Raw genomic sequence first — 22,137 nt, 5'->3', positions numbered from 1 at the left:
CAACAACAACAACATGAACACCAACAACAACAGTGCTGCTAGCAGTAGCAACAGCTACTACAACAACTGCATATCCAAGCAAGAAGTGGTCCTACGAAGGCGAAGAGTTAGGTGCAAAAAGTGTGATGGGTGCACTCACTGGGAGTGCGGGGAGTGCATCTATTGCAAGGACATGAAGAAATTTGGCGGTCTGGGAAGAATGAAGCAGACCTGTGTTAACAGGCAGTGTCTATCTGTTAGCTGATTGGCTGATGTTGGAATGAATGATGAATGAATGAATGAAAGAATAAATGAATGAATGAGTGAAGGAGTGAATAGGTAAATAAATTAATTATAAGTTGGGGAAAATATTAACAAGTAATTGAATTAATAAGTGAATTATATATCTGATTAAATAAATGAATTAATTAATGAACTAATGAATGAATAGGTGAGTGGATGAATGAATGATTGAATGGGTCAGTGAATGGTTGGGTGAATAAGTGAGTTAATAGTCAACCAATTACCACGTGAATATAATATGAATATACGTGAATTGAATATATATATATATATATATATATATATATATATATATATATATATATATATATATATATATATATATATATTTTAGCCTGTCCTTCCAACTGGAGTGATGTGCTTGATTTGTGGAAAGGGTGACATATCAATCTACCAATTAAACCAGTCCTCAACCAACCAATCAGACCAGCCCTCAACCAACCAATCAAACCAGCCTTCAATCAACCAATCAAACCAGACCTCAATCAACCAATCAAACCAGACCTCAACCAACCAATCAAACCAGCCTTCAATCAACCAATCAAACCAACCATCAATCAAACAATCGCTCGATGGCCAGTTGTCAACTGGCAGTCTCAAAAATAAACATAATATGATTGATAACTTTGATACAACAACTTACAACGAAAACAACAATGACAACAACTACAACAACAACAGCAGCAACAACAGTAGCACTTGCAACACTTCTTCATCTACCCCCAAACCTCAATACATTCATAAATTGATGGAATGTTCCATGTGCTGGCTGATCTGTCACCCCTCCTGCTTGAAATGGAACCAACCCAACTTGTTCAACGTTGATTGTGTGTTGAAATATGACCTGCCAGACAGCTGGCAGTGCTATTGTTGTTGCTACCTAGGGAGAACTGAGAGTAAAAAAGTGTGATTTCGCTTTTTATATATACTTAAATTTTATTATACTTTAAAAATTTTATTTTATAATATATAAAAATTTAAATTTCATTACTTCTTTTGTGGATTATTTCTTTTATTTATTTAAAATTCTTTTTTCTTTTTCTAGAATTTTGTTTAAGCAGTAGTGTCTTTTGGTGGGTGTTTAAATAATATGAACAACAACTTAGGTAATGTATACATGTTTTTGTATTTGTTATATATATCTATGTTATTTAATTATTTATGAATTATTCTATTTTTATTCTAGTACAAATTTTCAAGAGTCTTGCAATCATCATCACCAAGAACATCTACATCATCATCACCACCATCATCATCATCATCATTGAAGATACTAAGACCATTTTTATTGCAAACACCACCATCATCATCATCATCATCAGTGATGACATCATCGTCGTCTAGGACATTGAGAACACAATTACCAGCATCATCGAAAGCCCCATCATCATCATCATCATCATCATCATCATATTCAATGACGTCATTGTCGTTTAAAGCATCATCATCATCAATAAAATCATCATCAATAACATCATCATCTTCACTGACATCATCATCACCATCTATTTTATCATCACCATCAACATTACCAACAACAACAACAACATCATCATCAAAAGCATCTACATCATCGTCATCATCATTGGAGACAACAACGTCGTCATCATCAGTGACGACATCATCGTCGTCGTCGTCATCATCTGCAGTCAGCAAATTCAATGCTTACTTAACTTTCGTGAAGAGATACCATGCTTTGAAATATGAGGATGATGAAGAAGATGAGAATGAAGATGATGATGATAAAGACGATGATGATGGTGATGTTCGAATTCATTCATCGAAAGTTTCACCACCTAATACAACTTTCCATAGAGGTTCATCAGACGACGATGGTGACGACGATGATGGTGACGATGATGGCCACCTGATGAAAAGTAAATTTAGACTATCACATTCCAATAGGAAAAGATTGAGAGAGAATATCGGTGGTAATGACGATTGTAGTGATGCAAAAAGGATTAAGAACCAAGTATGCAAACACAAAAATATGTTTCTTCTCTGCATTTAACTTTGATTAAACCTCATATTATTCCTTCTAATGGCTTATAATTTAACTAATTAATTATTCATAAAATTATTTTTAATTGATGAAAGTCCGTTATTACCCATAAATGCTCTAATTATTTGTTATTTAATATTTAATAGATGCTGTACTTAACATTCGCACGCTCATTAGGTAGTCGAAGATGATGACGAGGACGGCCCGCCAGCATCATCGAGCACATTTCCGAAAATAATTCTCGGCCCATTCAGACCCAGGTATGCCATTCGACCTCCGCTCTGTCTGCCTCCTCCCAAATCTTTCCTAACTTGCGACGATCTGACTAAACACAAACTAAAGATGGATTTGTGGTTACGTGTGTTCTCGTACCTCAGCCATGTGGAACTGACCAGATGCTGCATGCCTGTCTGTAAAACTTGGTACAAGTGGTGCTTCTATGCACCTCTCTGGAGGGAGATAGATCTCAGCAGGAGGAAGATTAGGCAGGTTGGTTGGTTGGTTGGTCGGTTGGTTGGTTGGTTGGTCGGTCGGTTGGTCGGTCGGTTGGTTGGTTGGTTGGTTGGTTGGTTGGTCGGTTGGTTGGTTGGTCGGTTAGTCGGTTGGTCGGTTGGTTGGTTGGTCGGTTGGTTGGCTGGTTGGTTGGTTGGCTGGTTGGTGTTTTGTCGGTTTGTCAAAATAGCTCATTCATCTGTTACATTCACGTTATAATTTTTACATTTATAAATTATATTACACGGCAGTTGCATCATTCCTATTGCGATGTTCATTTTTATAAATAATATTATTACTATTATTACATTTTTATTATTTCATTATCATCGTCTACAAATTCAGTGTCACTTGGTAGCCATAGCGAGGCATCAGCCAGAATATTTGGATCTCAGCTACACCAACATAAGCAGGCAGCAGCTTAGCTGGCTATCAGGAAGACTCTTCAACCTGCGTGGCTTGAAGTTAGCTGCTTGTGCTTGGTCAGCTGTCAGCTGTCTCAGCAGCAACAGCAGTTTCTGTCCACAGCTGCGAGAACTTGATTTGTCTTGGGTTTCCGGCTGTTCAGATTCGTTGTTTAAGATTTTGTTGTCTGCCTCAGTTGACGAGAGGCCCGGTGTTGATGCGACGCTATTGAGGTTGAGGGATTGCGTCAAGTTGGTTTTAACTGGCTCAGACGTTACTGACGTTTCTGTTGAGTTGATAGGTCAAACGCTGTTGAAGTTAGAAGAGTTGAATCTGTCGTACTGTCAAGGAGTTACTGATAAGACCATTCAGTTCCTTACAAATTGCACTGCTTATACATCTACTTTGTCGTCGTCATGTTCGTCAACTTCATCTCCATCATCATCAACGTCATCAACTGCGTCAGCGTCAAAACAAAACATTTCAAGCGTTAAGAATCAGATTCTGCCCCCTCCAAACAGGCAGCCATGCAGCAGAAGAGATTACAAACTGTTGCAACCTCACACTTTGATCCTCAACTCTGTGCTCTACAGAGGAACAATAACAGCACCATCTGTGACATTGTTACATGTTCAACCGCAAACAACCGCAGCCTACAACAAACAACTTGCACTCAGCGGATCTTCATCGTCGTTTTCTCTTGCCAATTTGAAGCTACTCGTCCTTCTGGGTTGTCATTCCATAAGTGTCACATCTGTCAATAGTGCCAAAGTCCTCAGACCTACTTTGAATATCGTCCTACGAAAAATGTGATTGTTCCTAATTAGTTTATTTTGTTGCATTTGCCTGTCTTTTGTTAAGAAACAACAAAAATGTTGAATGTTAAATTATTACGAATTTGAAAATATTATAATGGGTCATTATTGATCAAATTGTTGGTGAATACGCAATTGATATTGTTCTTCTTGTTAGTTACTTAGTTTGTGAGGTGAGTTTGAGTGCATCTGCTGTTGTTTTGGTGTTTGTTTATGACAAAGAATGTAACAGCGTTGCATTGCCTTTGCTTCAACTGTTCGTTCTCTCCCAATCAGTTTTCGTGTCTAACTTAACCCTATTTTGCGTATTTACGTTTTAAGGGAGTTTTAAAAAATACATCAGTAGTTATAATAAAAATTAAATAATGGTTTTTTTTACTCTCATTAGATAAAGTTATTTCACAGTTACGGAAAATATTTGAAAATGTAATTGTGGAAATTGTACCAGAAATGACATTGAACATCCGAAATACTGATGAATATTCATGAGCTAGATGACGTAAAAAAATAACTAGATATTCATTTTTAAGCTTATGAAGCACGTAACTTTTGAATTTAAAATATATACCCTGCCTTATAAGGCAGCCATTTCATTCAAACATTTTTCAAGTTATATTTTTTTAATTATTTTCAAACGTCTCTTATTTTTCTATTTTTATTTATGAATTAAATTCCTTTGATTTTAATGATAAATTATTTATTTGTAATTTAAAATAATTATCTTATTAGTATAAGAACTCATCATTTTGAAGTAAAATTCATAGATCTGCTTCTGATGTGATTTATTGGGTTTTATATGATTCGTTTAATTTCAAATAAATAAAATTCATGTGTTCGACGCCAATATATTCACATTTATTTTTAAATTTTTTATATAAAAATGTAAATCAAATTAGCCATGTATAGCAATGCGTTAAAGTTTACAAAACCACAAGACGAATAGCAAAAGAAAAATGCGAAAAACTTCCGGGTATGAACATGATAAGTTTCAACAACTTGGTAAAAGAAATAACAATGAGAGATAACCAATAATACTGAAAATCTATCTAAATGGAAAAAAAACACAAAACATAAACAGTAAGAGTATCAACGTGAAGAAAAGTATCAGATGAAAATGATAGTAGATTGCCTTACCTACCTACAATTTACCAAGGTATAAACTTGGCAAAAGACGCAGGAGCTCGGTGAATTGAAACGTACATGAGCATAAAATATATGAAACTTTACCAACAAATTAAAGAATAGTTAGCAAACAATCTTAGCAAAATAAAGCATGGAGGTATCAGATTGCCGGCAAAATTTTTCCGCTACATTCGCCAAATCCTATTCTTTTTCCGTCTCTTTCACACCAGCCTGTGTGTCAATTATTTAATTTATTAATTTATTCGTCGACCTTTTATTGCTGGTAATGTGTGGGATTAAATTACGGTAGTATTGGTTTAAACATTGGTTTAGCAACTTTTTTTATTTGATACATGAATTGATTAATGTGATAAAATAAACAAACCTTGAGAAACATTTCATTTTATTATACATATATAAAAATAGGGATTATTTTTATCAGCAAGAGTTTTTAAATTAAATCAAATGAATGATTGTTTACCTGTTAATCTAACTTCATCTCCATCCTTCAAAAACGTTCTGGTAACTGTATCAGACAAATGGATCGGCTTTGTACCCTTCCAACATAACTCTAGCAAGCTTCCATATGAGTCAGGAGTCTATTGAAATTTGTTATAAAAAATTTTATTAAAAATTTAATAAAAAATTTAATAAAACTATTTATATTATTCAATCGAAGAAACAAAACATCTCACAACAGACAATATAAGTGAACCGATTTAAGTAGAATTCTTCTTTAGTTTCGCGTTTTGAGTGGTGAATTCCGCGTTTGATGTTAATATTTAAAAAATATTCACTAAAACCCTTATTAATGATTTATTACATCAATTAAAAAAATAATTTAGTTAATTTAATTAAACCGGTTAATTAGTTCATTAATTCTTGCATTGTCAGCGGGAACGAGCAAGTATTAGGCTAGTACATTTCAGCTTAATCGAACGATGCGAAGTTGTAAAAAATCGGTTAAAAGATTTGTATTACAGAGACAAACGAACGAACTAACTAAAAAACAGAAGAATGAACAAACAGACAAGTAAATTTAGTGTAAGCGTAATAAAAATAGCCACACACCTGTCCACTGATTGTCCCTGATGCCAGCAGATCCCCAGGCCTTATGTTGCAGCCGTTGACGGTGTGATGAGAGAGTTGCTGTTTTGCTGTCCAGTACATATACTACGGAGCACAACGTTTTAAACTTATGTTATATTTTAATTATTATTTTATATAATTATCTATTCATTTAATTACTTGTAACCAATTTGATTGGAGTAAGTTGTCCATTACCTTGTAGTTACTTTTACTAATGGTGACGTGTTCCCGTATTTCATCAGCTGTCATCATGATGTAGTTGTTGATTAATTAAAAAATGGTATAGATAAATTTTTTTTGAATCTATTTAATTATGAAAATATAGATAAAAAGTTTTGTTTTAAAATTCAACTCTTAATTTATGAAAAATATTTGGCCACATATCTGACTCGCAATAAAAATTATCACGATGAAAAATATTTTTGCAGTAAAATTTTACAAATAAAAAACAAAAATTTAACAAAATTTTACTTTTCAGGGATACTTCTAAATTGATGTCGAAGTTGAAGTTATCGAGATGCTTGAGATATGGCAGAGGCTCTGGGTCCTGAAACATTTCAGTAATTTCAAATTATAACCTCGTGAAATGTGAACAACAATGATGAGGACATTTAAAATGATTCATAAAATTCGTTAAAAGTGTCATCCACCTGAACCATGTTGTCGACGATGAAGGGTAGCAGTGCATCGGTTGGAACGACCCACGCGGAGATGGTGGTGGAAAAGTTTTTACCCAGAAATGGACCGAGAGGTATGTACTCCCATTTTTGAACGTCTCTTGCTATGGGGTAGAAATTGGTTAATGAAAACCCTGAACTCATAAAATATACACCACCAATTTAGACAATCCAGACAATTTTTACAGAATATGTATGGCATAGGCTATACGAAAAACTTTGAAAAACTTTGGTGCAGATCATCAACTAAACATGAAAATATCTTTTAACACAAAAAATTAGTTAAAATTTCATATTTCAACAAACGCATAAAAAAATTACTTGCAGTGCGAAAATTGTTATAAAGTAACAAACCGCTCCAGTCGTTCATAAGTACAAATCCAAAAATATGATCCTGTGCCTCGTGAACACTGATTGGCTGGCCCAACGTGTTCCCAGGTCCTGTGAAGAAGGCGACCTCGAGTTCGATATCCAGGGTTCTACATGGGCCGTATACAGGTGGTTTGCCTGGAAAATATTTATCAGATTTGAGTATATTAATATTCAAAACAAAAAGAATGCCTAAAAATGTTTCGTAAAAATGATGTACAGCCGTAAATGCTGATGACTAATATCATCAAAAAACGGTGTGGTAAAATTATGCCAAAAAACGCTGCGCCATAAACAAAACCAACTCTCATCTGGACACATTTGACCGTTGGGTCTTCTGACGGGAGTGCCTGAGACCACAACTGAGGACGCCCTGCCATGGTAACCAACGGGAAGATGCTTCCTACAAAAATTTCATATCAAAGTTAATGTCGCAACATTTCGGACGCGAAATGCATAGCCAGCAACGTATAACTTACCAATTAGGCATTAGTGCGTTGTCAGCTCCTCTGAACATGATTCCGACGTTCGTGGCGTGGTATATCGAGGAGTAGAAGTCAGTGTAATCACCTCGAATGAAGAATGTTTCATGTTTCAATTACAAATTTGATTTGATGAAATTTAAAAAAATGAAGACTAAACTACCAATGTTTGCGGGGAGGTGCATGGTGACATCTTTTTGTAGGATGAGAGCTCTGAAAAGTTTTTCACAATTTTTATTTCCAACAGTTTTTCTTCGAAATATGCAGACTCACTTCTCTCTGAGATCTCTGTTTGATAGGAGTGCCGAACTGTCAGATGACAACAACTCAGTCAACTTATCCCTTGTTTCTTTCCACGATTGTTTGCCCAAACTCATGAAGTCGTTCAAAACTTCCTGGATTTGTGAATGTTTAACATCCAAGCTAAGCAACAAACTTTTTCATAAGATAAACAAATGTAAAAACTGCTGCTACTGATTATTACAATTTTAAGCTATCGAGATAGATGATTGGTATTATGAAAGTTTAGAAGTGAAATTAGTAAAATGAAAGTCCTGTTGCATATCTTATTTTTAAATATTATAATTTAGTTAGTTGTTTAAATTAGCTTAAATTAATTAAATTACAATACCATAGATGTGGAAACACGGCATTTATGCCCATGACCAATAACAACAACTAAAATTAGGTAATAAATGACGGTTTTGCTCCATTTTCGTTCGGAAGTCGTTATGGTTAGTTATGTGTCGTGCCTTTACAAAATTACAAAATTGCCGCTCGGGGACGATTTAGTTAGCGAGATATCTCAAACATGGATAGTCCTGATACTAATTTAAATTAAATTAAGATCTAACCTTATCAAAAACATGGATGTTTTTGCGGATGGTTGGGCCATCAAACAAATGCTTCACAAGTCCTACGTCCAATACATATTCACCGATTGCCACACCAATCCTGTGTTTGCTCTTTAAAAATATTTTAAGCAATATTCAACTTTTATTTTAATTAATTAATCAATCAATTAGGTTAACATATTATCTAAAATATACGTAAAACATTGATATTTTGTTGAATTATGCACCAAATCATAAACAAGTTTTGGAAAGTTATTTAGCTTCTAAAAAAAATTTTTGTTTTGTCTAAGTTTTGTTGTTTATGGTAAAAGCAGAGTAGTCACTTCGTACCAGGTATATAGCTTATTTGCAGTGTAGATTCAAAATATATTTTAAAAGATTTTTTCAAGTTCACGGGTTTGTGTGTATTATAACCAGTCAATGGAAGATCCAATAAAAAGCATTTTCACGGTCAACTATAAGAAAATACAATAAAAATACAATATTTTCTTTCATTTAATGCTATTTTTCTACTTTGCATCATACATCTTGCTAAATATTTAATCACACTTTTTGGTCAGCTTTCCATAAATTGTTTATTCTTGTAAACCTGGGTCCGTCATGAAACTGGGTTTACTCACGTACATTTTATTACACAGGTTAGTCGCGGAACAGTTGAAAAAGTTTGTGTGCTTATTATGAAAAATTCCAAGTGACAATGTTTTCGCACTGTACGAATTCAATGTTAAACAGAATTTTCATGCAAATAATTATCTCTAAATAAAATTTACAAGTAGTATAGTAAAAACTTTAAAAATACGAACGAAACAATAATAAATGTACGAACATTACACTGCGTTGAAAATATGCCGTAGGGAAGGTTGTGGATGGTGAAGTGGCAGTCAGCTGCTATTCCCAACGATTCAGCCATTGTTTCAAAGATTTTCAAATAAAAATTCAATAAAGATCTGTTTTGGTTGAAAACCACTTTTTACACAAGCTGCATGTACAACATTTATATATACTACTATATACTATACTGTGTACTACATACAAGCTACTTAAACGGACGTTGAACGTTGAACCCTTATTTGAAACTTGAGTGATATATTAAATCAACTGTGTGCACTGTAAATTGGTGCGAAACTAACTTCCTCGTGTGTTAAAAAGCATTGCAAACAAAAAATAATTATAGTTTGCAAATAGTCCAACTACATTTATATATTTCTGTAAATGAATAAATGTAGATAAAGTGCAGTCTAATTTTTAAATTAGAGAGGTTCACGTTCTGCTCTCATAATCAAAACACTGAAATTAATTGTAAGAAGGTTTGGATGAAACCGAATAGTATACAAACAAATGATTTTTCAAAATTATAGAATATCTTCTTAAATCTCCAACAGAATGACACAGGCCTGCTGAAATTTGCTGAAAGGTATATACTGAGCAAAATTTTATAATTTATTGTTAAGATTTTAAATAATTTTGTCGAATTTATACTCATAAACTCTCAGTGCAATGATTTGAAAAAAAAGTTTACGATAATATAGACAAAGATTAAAATTAATATTTTAAAATTTTTTAAAATTTCAAAATTTATACATATAATTAAATAATATGTACATATAATTCATATATTTTACTTTTATACATATAATATAACAGAAATATGCGAATTATAAGTATATATGTATATTTATAATATATATTTTTGATAAATTTGCATAAATATATACAATTTTTATAATATATTGAGATGGCTGGCACATCTGCCGGCATGTTTGAGTGCAAAGGTCAGCTCTAGACATCAAAAGAGCTACAAAGAGCAAACTCATGTCAGCCCCGTCTGAATGGTGTTTGTGTGTGGAAGTAATGTAACATTTTATGTACTCCGCATACATCTACTGATGACTGTGTTATGTGTGAGTGACAAGTTTGTAGGACTAGTTTTTTAATGTTACAATTCTTCTTGTGAAACTTCAAAATCGATGGTTTTCATCTAAATAATTTTCATCCAACTGCTTACAACTAACCCTTCGTCCTTTAGTTTAATTTATTACCTCTATGTGAACTTCTGTTAATAAATAATTAAGTGTTGCATCTCAGTATGAAGTTAAGGTATTATTATTACTATTATTATTAAAAATGAGTCTGAGTGCAAGCGTAATAATCGTAGTTGGTAATAAACATAAACACAAATAACCATCAATCTTTGAATTAGGTAATCTAAGTAGAATGATTTTTTTATTTAAAGTTTTGTTCGGTTTCGTAGCTGCACTTCATATTAAGTTAAAAAGAAATTGTTAAAGAAATGAGTTTAACGATGTTGCGATAAAGTATTGTTTGGAAATCCGTAAATGATAATTTTATTTGAAAAAATTTCAAATTATCGTCAATTTGGATACGTGCACAGTAATTTTTATTAGGATAATAGGGGGCTGTCCATGAAGGATGTCGCGCTTTTTTTGACTCCCCGCTCTCCCTATCACAAACTGTCACATATTTCAACCCCCAGATCACAATTTCCAGAAGACGCCCTTTTAGAAAGCTAGATTTAATCGCCAACAATTTGAAATGCTTCTGGTAAATTAATATCAATATGACTTTGTAAATTATGATCAACTACTCCTATTAACGTTAAATGTTAATAAACATATACATTTTCGTATAAATAAATTCATGCATAACATAGTGTATCTACCAAAAATTCTTCGTTTAAAAATTTTGTTTTTGGATGAGTGTAAAATTTAAATTTTTATTTATCAGTTGTTGTGTTAAAAACCATATATTCGCTTGGTTTCTAGAAAACACAGCGTAAAACGTGATTTTATACAATTTCGACGTTTTTACGCTCCATATAAGATGTATGTTATGTTCATAAGCAAAACCATCTTTCCTAAAAGTTTAGAGTCACAAACTGGCGAATGAAAAGTAAGCATAGTGATGACGAGTGAATAGACTACCTTGCCTGTTCATGGTAGTGAATAGTTAGTTCAGTTTTGCGTGCTATAGTACAGTGCGATATGGTTTGGCATAGTTGAGTGGTACGGTACAACATGTTATAGTTAAGTGTAGCATAGCATAGCGTGGCATGATATGGTTTAGTTTAGTGTAAATATAGTATAGGAGTAATCTATGTAACCAATCTAGAGTGGGGGTGTTGTCAGGAGTGGTTTTATTAACCCTTAACATACCAAGCCAATGTCATCAACATTGTTTACCAAGCTGGGGTCCTCAAGGGACCCCAATTATTTTTTGATATTTCTCAGTTATTTGATGATTATTGGGTGTTTTAAAATATTTTTTAGTAAAACAAGTATTCTGAGCATAATTGATTTATCTTTTCATCGATTATTCAAAATTTTCATCCGTTTAAAATAATATAATGAAAAATTTATTATAATAAAAATAGGTAAATGTTATGTATGTATATATTATATTTATAAATTTATATATATCAATCATTGGTTGCTATCCCTGCAATCCTTGGCGCATGTCAGTGGTGATTATCTTCCTGTGTGTTTCACAGACAAAACGTTTACATTCTCCACACACAGACTGTGTTAACTTTTTTGTCTTTGTTTCTGGGACAGTAGGAACATCTTCCCCTTTTGATCTGCTGCTGCCTTGATGCTGATGGTATATTTTGGGTTGTAGTGTTGCGTGCTACAACTACTCCTGCAGCTTCAATTGCTTTGACAACTGGAAGGTGGAGACCATTTAGATTGGTTGCCCTACGTAGAATGTTGGGTTTGGTCAGTTCTTTGCCTAATTCTAACAAAAATTGATATCTAATATTCTTCATATGTCTATTCCAGTCATTGTTTTTCGACATCCAAATTATGAAGGCATTCAGGGCACCAATATCGAGCATATTCATGAAAAGTCTTAGAGGCCATCTTGAGGTTCGTCTAGCACAAGAATATTCTCTAACCAATTTATCTGCATTGTCCACTCCACCCTTAGTATTATTGTATTCCAGTATCATGTTGGGCTTCCTGTGACTTTCAGAGGATACTGAATTATCTAGAGATTGAGTTGAGAGTAAACGGACTGTTTTGTTTTTCTTTGGGACATAGCTAACTACCGCTACCCCGTTAGAAAATATAAATTTTGATGAAAGTATGTCTCATCCTCTTGCATTTTCTATAACTGCAGAAATATCAGTTTTTTTAGCTCTCAATGTTCCTGTCATGGTGATGCTTTTTTGCAGCAAAAATTCTGCAGTCTTCACGGATGTAAAAAAAAATTGTCTGTAGTGACACCTCTTCCAGATCCACCAAGTCACATACTACGCGGTGTCCTAAATTTTTCTCTGGTGCATTTCCTGGAAGCTTTCCAGTGTAGACTTGTAAGTTGTACAAATATGAAGGCCACCCATATTTTTATTCCATATTTTGCTGGTTTTGATTTCATGTACTGCCTCATCGGACATTTGGCGTAAAAAGCGTTTGGCAATTTATTACAAACCAATCCCAAACTTCACGAATAGCTGCAAGTTTATCAGTTGTTCTACTTTGAGCACGTGTTAATTTGTCGTCAAACCTGATAAATTGAAGGATGAGTGCAAATCTGTTTCGTGCCATGGCAGCAGTAAAAACAGCACGACGAATATATATCTGTCGTCCACATTTCAGAAATATTTTCCTTTCTACAGCGAAGAGCTCCAGCAATCAGCAGAACACCAAAAAATGCTTTTATTTCAACAGGGTCTACATCTGTCCAAGCTTTCTGTTTATTCGAATCAGCAGTTGCATTGAAATCATTAATAACTCTAGAAGCTTCAGCATTGGTGAAGGTGCATATAGCATCCACAATTCGGTTGTCAAAGAACCAGTTGAAAATTTGAAAATNTCAGATATCGTCGATGCAACATTAATTGCGCGTGTTGGCCCGGGTGATCCCTTGACAATGTTATATTGACGACGGCGAGATGATGGTGGCACAGAACTTGTCCATCTTCTACCTGATTTTATTGTGAATTCATCTTCATCCGAATTTGTATCCGAATTTTCACTAGCACTGTCACTATATTCAGAATTTACTTCAAGATTGTCCTCCAATTCGGATGCATCTCCTGCTGGTATAAATTCTTCATCAGATTGTTCCAATACATCTTCCGGGTCACTGTCACTGATTTCACATTCATCTAACATTCGGAGAATCTCATCTGTAGTTTGTCTACGAGCCATTTTTCTTATTTTCAAACGTTTACGTTTATATTTTATGTTATCAAAATCTTTACAGCAAATTATAAACTTTATTTGAAACAGAAAATAATAATTTTCAACGGAAGTTTTGCAAATGGAGGACAAATTAAAAGTAAGTAAGATGAGCAAATATTCAGTAAGAATGCAGAATAATACTTTTTAATACTGAAACCTTTAAAATGTGTCTACGATTTCAGCCATAAGTGTTAAAAAACAAAAACACAATCGGTAACATAGTGTACCAAGCGGGGTCCTGCTTTTTTATTTTTTTTACTGTTTTTGAAATAACGTATAATAAAAACAACAATGGAATATTTATTGCTACCCTAATCGAGAGGAATAGAAAAATCGTGGTGGAATTTGTTTGGTTACTTTTGACAGGGTTAAGGAAAACTACTCTCTGGGGTCCTTGAAGGAACCCCCTTGGTATGTTAAGGGTTAAAAGTCTGTAAAACTCTGTTTTTAGAAAGGAAGATATCGCTCTGAAGCAAAAAATCGAGCAAAAATTTGAGTGATAAGCCAAAAAAGATCGCATTTATTTGGTGTTTTGGGCTCTCCCATCAAACTTCAAAAAATTTCAACATTTTGGCCCTCGTCACCATTATCTAGATCCGCCACTGACCAACTGAAGCTATGCCAAGAACTTGGTATGAGTGGGGATGGGGCTAAATAACGTTGAAAATGTCTGCCACACAATTCTCGAGCTCATACGAAGTTCAGAGCGGATCTGTTTGCAAAATTCATTGAGGAGAGCTGTTGAACATCGTTTTATAAAATAATTGATTAATTGATTGACCGACTGATTGATTGATTGATTGATTGATTGATGATTGGTTGGTTGGTTGGTTGGTTGGTTGATTGATTGATTGATTGATTGATTGATTGATTGATTGATTGATTGATTGATTGATTGATTGATTGATTGATTGATTGATTGATTGATTGATTGATTGATTGATTGATTGACTGACTGACTGACCGACCGATCGACCGACCGACTGATTGATTGATGATTGGTTGGTTGATTGATTGATGATTGGTTGATTGATTGATTGACTGACTGACTGACTGACTGACTGACCGACCGACCGACCGACCGACTGACTGAATGATTGATTAATTTATAAATTGGGCTATTGAAACCAGTGGTCTTGTAAAAAATAAAACTTCATTTTATTGTTGTGGAATGTCTGAAATAGTTTTCAGTCAAAATTTTTTTCAAATGTATTCAGAGATTTTGTTTAATTTTGTTCTTAGACCTCACAAAACTTCCCAATGTCCTCCATTGCCTCTGCTAATCAATTAACATTTGTATAACTACGCTGTGTTTACAATTAAAAGTGAATATAAAAAAAATTCATACTTATAAGATTCAAAATGTTTCTATTACCTTAATAAATAAATTAATTTGAAGAAAAAGCAGTTGTAAGGTAAATAGAAGAGTTTTGCTGAACAGATAAAAAATGTAAATTGGAATAGGTTGAGATTTTTATAAATAACTATAAATATACACACACGCACACACACGCGCGCGCGCGTATAAATAAATATATATACATATATGCAAAGTATAAATTGTGTTTATATTTCAGTATTTGGCCCTGGAGTTTGGAACAGTCTTCTCAAAAACTTGCAGAGTCCGGTTGTAAGTGTGAGTGTGACAGAGTTCAAGAAGATGCTGAAAACATTTTGATTTGCGCTGTCTGGCTGTATTACAGTTTGGTTTTACATAGCTTTTCGTGAAAAAAAAAGATTAATAGATGAATATATATAAAAGTATATAAAATAAGTTAATATATATATATATAAACCATATTATATATATATATATACTATATTATATATATTTATATTTCTAAAATACTGTATATATATATATATATTGACGTTAAAATAATAAATTCCTTAGAAAGACAATGAGCAAGTAAGCTATTGAAGCCACTCGTATGAGAGAGCAAGCATTTGTTTTACAATCCTCTCAGCGTTCAATCAACAACACTCTTTTGATATTAAGCTTTCATTAACTTTACAGCACAGGCACTCTGCAGGGGCATACATACATACTGTTCTTGTTCATGATGCTCTTCATGCTTTGTGACATTTTCATACTTTATGAATCTATACACACACTCACACACAAACACACACATACAGACTTGAAAACATCACTGTTGGTGATATACATACATGTTTAATTGTATATGCAAGCTGTGAGTCCATGAACAAAAACTTTCGTTAACTCAGAACACAGTGAAACACGTTAACACATACAAGATTATTAACTCTTTAATAGACACACTAAAATCTTTAATTAGGCACACTCAGACACACGCATACATACGCACGCACACACAAACACATACGCGCGCGCACACACACACACACATATATATATATATATATACATATATATTTTTACCAACAGAAGAACCGAAGAACAGCAAGTATGGATATTTTTGGTTTATGGGTTTATGTATGTTATGGATGTTCTTACAATCGTTGCTCTTCTCTGAATTTTTTCAAGCTCCTCTATTAAACCGACTCTGAAAGGATTTCATACTTGGACACCGTACTCCATATGCCACTCCACTAATGACTTCTATAAAGTTACAAAAGCTTCATCTGAAAGGTATTTGAAATGCCTGGTTCTCCTTATGTCGCGTTGACCGGTTTCAAATGCCAATAGATCCCACAGGCTATCACACGCAACGCATGTGGTGATCTGTTGATTCACGTTTATTCAAATGTGCTGTGTGTGTGTGTGTGTGTGCTGTGTGTGTGTGCTGTGTGTGTGTGTGTGCTGTGTGTGTGTGCTGTGTGTGTGTGCTGTGTGAGTGTGTGTGTGTGTGCTGTGTGTGTGTGTGTGTGTGTGTTGAAATAAATATGAAGTAATGAAATAAAATATTTGAAAGATAATAATCTCAAATATTTACGTATATAATTGTGCAATAATTTGCAAGTTAAAACTGTTCAAATTGTTAACTGTTACTAATTTAACATAACCTAACCCCACAAAAGTCCACATCTTTAAAATTATTTAGCATTTAGCAAAGTTAGTTAGCATGTCACATAATATCCTCAAATACATTCTTGCAGTAGTTTATGAACTGTTAATTCATTCTTGTACAACGAAGCACGTTGCATTGTTACCTTCCGACATCAAGTTACATGGCGCTGTTGTTAATATATAGTGCTGTACTGATTTTTAAAACGCAGTGTTATGTCTGATAAGACGCTTTACACGTATGCGAATCTTGTCAAAATCACACACACATACAAAAAAGCACACGCACACAAACATCTACACATCTGCACACACACACACACACACACACACATATTTAAATTTTATTACCCAATTCACATATTGACGATTTTACTCTGAATCTGGTTTCTAAGATGCAGACTGAGACACCACCCATGACAAGTGGCGGGTCTTAACAACTTTGACGGGAGGGGGGCCAGCGTGTGGCCAAAATTAGGCTGAGAATCTTTTGTAAAAAACGATGATTTTTCTGTTAAAACAATGACATTTACTGACTTTTAATACAAAAATTGCTCACAATGTTGGAACCAGTGCCTCGGTCCCCACAGAAAAGATGATGTCAAGATTATTTTTGGAAACTGTTTTTTTTTGCACTTTCAGTTTTAACAGTTATAAAACACGACCCCGGTTTCGCTACACCAAATTATTGTTTTATGTAGAGCTTAATTACTTTTTAATATTGTTTTAAATAGCATGCTGTTTCACGATGATAGGAATGAATGAGTGTTGTTCTACAGTTTGCTACTTAACTGCAACTCAACGCAAATAACAACAATAATAACAACAATAATAACAACAACAATAACAACAACAATAACAACAACAATAACAACAACAATAACAACAACAATAACAACAACAATAATAACAACAATAATAACAACAATAACAACAACAATAATAACAACAATAACAACAACAATAATAACAACAATAACAACAACAATAATAACAACAACAACAACAACAATAATAACAACAATAATAATGAAAACTGCAATAATAATAATATTAGTAACAAACATTGCGTCGCTAAAGACAAAAGAAATCACATAAGCCGAATAATAAAACAGTGCCTGAACATAGCGAGGTTCCTATTTAAAACACCTCTTACTCTATTTGCGATCCTTTTTCGAAGACTTTTTTTTAATTCGTTTGTGTTTTTTTTATTTAATTTTTCAATTTTAATTATTTATTTATAATAATTGAAAATTTATTTTCAAATAAATAAACGAGTCTGGATAAATTAATTTTCTGTCTTGGACAAATTCTTAAAAATGGTATTATATTATTGAGAATTTTTTGAAAATTATTATTCCAACTAAAAATAAAGCAATTACCAACCGTTGTAACTTTAATTTTAAGAAAAGAAAGATATTTTTAATATGACGAAAATTTTAAAAAATGTTTTGCCACCCCCAGTCCAAACAGGTGCAACTGCCGCGGGCCTGGTACCCCCAGCAGTACAATAACAAGGCCAGCAGATTCAACAAGTGAGTTTTTTTTACTTTTTATATTTTTACAAGTGAGGAAAAATATTTCCACAAAATAATATTTGTATGAATTTTATAATGGTTCATTTCTGCTTTCTATGAGATGATGTTTCGCGGTTAAATTTAAATGTAATGTTTGGTAGAGAGGATTTTTCAATAGGTCGGAAGCTGAAAATTAAAAAGTTTTTCAACTCCGACTTCTTTATTGAAAATTTTCCGACTCCGATTCTTGGTTCCGACACCCAAAAAAATTCAACATTTGCATCATAATTTTATGTAAAAACTAAAACCAAATGAAAGATACTTCCAGGTCAATGTTTAAACAGTCTCAACAGATCAAAGGTTGACCGAAGAGCCAAATATTTTGACGGGGGGAAAACATCTGCTGTACTTTTTGCGTGAATACGATGAGTTTTACTGACATTTAATGCAAATACAACTCACAAGAGAGAGGCACCGCCCACCTCTTTTTCTAGATCCGCCACTGACGCAGAGTATACGTTCACAAAAGTTTTTTATTGTGTGAATATGTTACAAGATTTTAACCTCAAGCGTTACCGGTCTAAAAATGTTTGCAGCAAATTTTGAAATGTTTTCGTTTCAATGGTGTTCGTAACAGCCGATCTTTAATTGAATTTAGGCATACGTGTGTTGCATTCAATCAAACAATCTGAAGATAATATTTTTCACACATTTTTTCTGCCCCACTTACATAGATTGGTTAAGATTTATTATGCGACAAAAAAAAATCGATTTATACCAATGAAGTAGCATGCTGTCACAGGAATTTGATAGCGAATGGCGAAAAAACTTTTCACTGACAATAAAATCATGAAACAAACACAGATAACAGGAATGGAAATGTTTCCGTATAGAGGGAAACTATTTGAATTAGTTCACAAGCATAATTAGTAAGTTTATTTTTTAAACTTTCAAGTTAACCAGAGGTATCAAAGTAAACCAAATTTTTGCGTTTCAATTTTGTATCGGATTTTATGCTAAGCTTCGCCCTGGATTCATTTCACTCACCAAAAAAAAATTTGAACTGTGTTTATAAACTTGTAGCAAAATATGCCAAAAATATTTACTTAACAAAATAAAATTACACAAATTAAATTTTTTTCGAGTTTATGTGCGCGCTGTTGCAGGCTGTAAAGTGAATCAAGTAATGTTTCAAGCTAATAGTGTTTGTTCAGCGATTTTAAGGCATTGGAGCGAATTAACTAGATAATCCTGAATCCATTTATTCTAACTAAATGATTAAGAACTGATTGTATGCAGCTGACATTTGCGTACATATTAAGAACACAACATAAACAGCAACAACAGCAATAACAGCAACAGCAGCAACAACAACAGCAACAACAACAACAGCAACAACAACAACAGCAATAATAACAACAGCAACAATAACAGCAACAACAACAACAGCAATAACAACAGCAGCAACAACAACAGCAACAACAACAACAGAAACAACAACAACAACAGCAAAAACAACAGCAACAACAACAGCAGCAACAACAACAAAACAACAATTGCATTCAAATAAAAACAACATCGACACAGTTGACAACAACATAACATTTTCCATGCAACACAATCAACAATTATTGGATCAACACTTCAACATGCCAAACAACACCAACAATTGTACCCCCATCCTCTAACAGACCATCAGTGAGCACCTCAAGTTTCTCATCACAGAGCCTTTCGCCAAAGACAGCAAAGATCATCATCGGAGTGTTGGGGGCAGTGGCAGGTGCGTCCATTCTGGGTGTCATCCTCACCGCGGTTCTCGTCACCCAACTCAACAAGCCAAGTATGTCGGGCAATGTTTTGGCTTTTTTTCGAGTCTCCTGTTTCTGTTTCAGACCGATAAAAAAAGCATTTTTCACAGTTAAATAGGATAAAATTTTTGAAGTTTTTCAATTTTGTGTCATTTGTTCATTCTTCTTAAAATCTATTTTTATATTATTTTTCATTATTTTTGTTTTCTATATATTTAATTTTATTTGATAGGATTTTCTTTTTAAATGACTAAATATAATCTAACAAATATTTATTTGCTTGTTGGACATTTAAGTTTTTTGAAGTTTTTTGAACCCAAGTGCTTTAAAAAAATTGAAAGTTTATTAAGAAAATTTTTTACTTGCAGGTTCCACGGTACAGAGCGGAAATGGTTAGAAAACTGAACAACCTTATTTTTTATTATTTTTTCAATTTAACAAACAACACTGAACCTACACGCAGAGCAAAACAAAGTGATGCACCACATGTGAAAGTGCACATTTCCCATAACAACACCCACCTAACTGTCTCACCAGACCTTTCAAACAACACCGACAACACTATCATCATCTTACCACCAATCTCCGCCCACAGACACAACGCAAGCTCCTCCAGGGACCACTGTCGACCAGGGCACAGCCACAAGGCCGCCGACGACAGCTGCGGTTACCACAGCCGTCGCCCTCACAACCGCGAGACCTCCTGTTGTCATGCCGGTTGTTCCCGATCCAGATCCTCTCAGTTAGTGGGATGCTATCCCTCGTTGCGTGGCTATTTTGTTGCATCGCATTTCATTTAATTTTGAATTATATCTTAAATATGTCGTGGCCTATTTTTTGCTGCTGTTTGAATCATGAAAAAAAACCGGGCACAGATTTTGTGGTGCATTTTCCACAAAGTTCTTTTTGCTATATTTTATTTTTTTGCTTTGATATGCGAAATTTTTTAATTCAAATTTTTATCAAATCAACAGATCCTCCTGTTCAGCAAGGTTTGTTCGTTTTTTTTTTTTTTTTTGTTGCAAGCACATTTTTAAATTTGCGCTCAACCATTTAATTTGAATTTTTTTTCATTTTTAAAGAGATCGAATATTTTAAATCTACACTATCTATATAGCTACGACAAACTCTTCACACAAAATCGCTACTTTACTGTAGGTGCAATGTGGCACATTTTTGTGGAGAGTTAATAATTTCTTATTAAAATGTGACAACATCAGTTGCGGTTCAATCCTTGATACGCAAGTCTCGTGTATAATAACTCAATATGATGAGATTTCATTACAAAAAAATTTTATTTCCAAATGCAATCACCATTTTAAACGAATGAATGGGATGAATTTGGTCTAACTTGCTAAACCGTTTCGACAATATGAAACGTTCGATCGTATTTAAAAACAATTTGAGTATATAGATCGTTATAAAGACACAAATTCTTAAATATAAGCAGGCCACAAGAACTAAATTTATGTCGGCTTGTATGCAGGCAGCTTGCTAATTGTGCAGCTAACGACTTTCGAATTAATATTTGATTTATTATTTAAAATTAATTCCCACCAAATCGTTTCGCACTTCATTATTTAACGTTGAATCGGAACGAATCATCATTTTATACACACAGATGATCATTGTTTAATTTTTAATATTAAAAGAGCTTAAAACTCTGTTGATGATGATGATGATGACGATGATGATGGAAATAATGACGTGACTGATGATGATAATAATGACTGTTAGAGTATTATGCTAAGTAAAAAACCACACAGATGAATTTAATATTAGCTAGTCAAATAACAGCAAACAAAACATAGAGCCAGCTAAAAATTATTGTTTGCTAAGCAAACAGTTAGATTAACCTACCTGTACTACTCAGCCAACCAACTGCAGTTTCATAATGAACTTCGCTAAAAACAGTTGGACCCATGATTTGTAAATAAAGTTACTAAAATGCATCAACCATTCTTTATTTTAAAGATGACGCCTTGTTTGGTTTCACTAAATAAATTTGAAATTTATATTAGAAAGTACAA

The 22,137-nt window shown here is 33.6% G+C and overlaps 3 protein-coding genes across 3 annotated transcripts; 2 read left to right on the top strand and 1 right to left on the bottom strand.

Moving 5' to 3' along the window:
- Window positions 1-1,664: 1,664 nt before the first annotated feature.
- On the top strand, window positions 1,665-3,994 carry HELRODRAFT_108140 (hypothetical protein; the record flags this gene model as incomplete). The annotated part of the gene is made up of 3 exons (XM_009030781.1): window positions 1,665-2,254; window positions 2,462-2,773; window positions 3,122-3,994. The coding sequence occupies exons 1-3, from the start codon at window positions 1,700-1,702 to the stop codon at window positions 3,992-3,994; spliced, it is 1,740 nt and encodes a 579-aa protein (XP_009029029.1). The 5' UTR covers window positions 1,665-1,699.
- HELRODRAFT_108136 (hypothetical protein) lies at window positions 3,965-9,547 on the bottom strand. Its single transcript, XM_009030780.1, has 13 exons — window positions 9,416-9,547; window positions 8,590-8,700; window positions 8,009-8,130; window positions 7,896-7,948; window positions 7,733-7,823; window positions 7,559-7,656; window positions 7,239-7,391; window positions 6,864-6,988; window positions 6,679-6,760; window positions 6,403-6,449; window positions 6,190-6,291; window positions 5,600-5,717; window positions 3,965-5,349 (listed from the first exon to the last, which is right to left on the bottom strand). Exons 1-13 carry the CDS (start codon window positions 9,497-9,499, stop codon window positions 5,279-5,281), a joined length of 1,257 nt encoding a protein of 418 aa, XP_009029028.1. The 5' UTR covers window positions 9,500-9,547; the 3' UTR covers window positions 3,965-5,278.
- Window positions 9,548-18,228: 8,681 nt separating this feature from the next.
- HELRODRAFT_164821 (hypothetical protein) lies at window positions 18,229-21,297 on the top strand (the record flags this gene model as incomplete). The annotated part of the gene is made up of 5 exons (XM_009030779.1): window positions 18,229-18,317; window positions 19,991-20,139; window positions 20,703-20,849; window positions 21,082-21,099; window positions 21,266-21,297. The coding sequence occupies 5 exons, from the start codon at window positions 18,229-18,231 to the stop codon at window positions 21,295-21,297; spliced, it is 435 nt and encodes a 144-aa protein (XP_009029027.1).
- Between the last annotated feature and the right edge of the window lie 840 nt (window positions 21,298-22,137).

The sequence above is a fragment of the Helobdella robusta genome (genome assembly GCF_000326865.2).
Source record: "Helobdella robusta unplaced genomic scaffold HELROscaffold_7, whole genome shotgun sequence".
In the NCBI taxonomy this organism is placed as follows: Eukaryota; Metazoa; Annelida; class Clitellata; order Rhynchobdellida; family Glossiphoniidae; genus Helobdella; species Helobdella robusta.
This window is presented reverse-complemented; position numbering and strand designations above follow the sequence as displayed.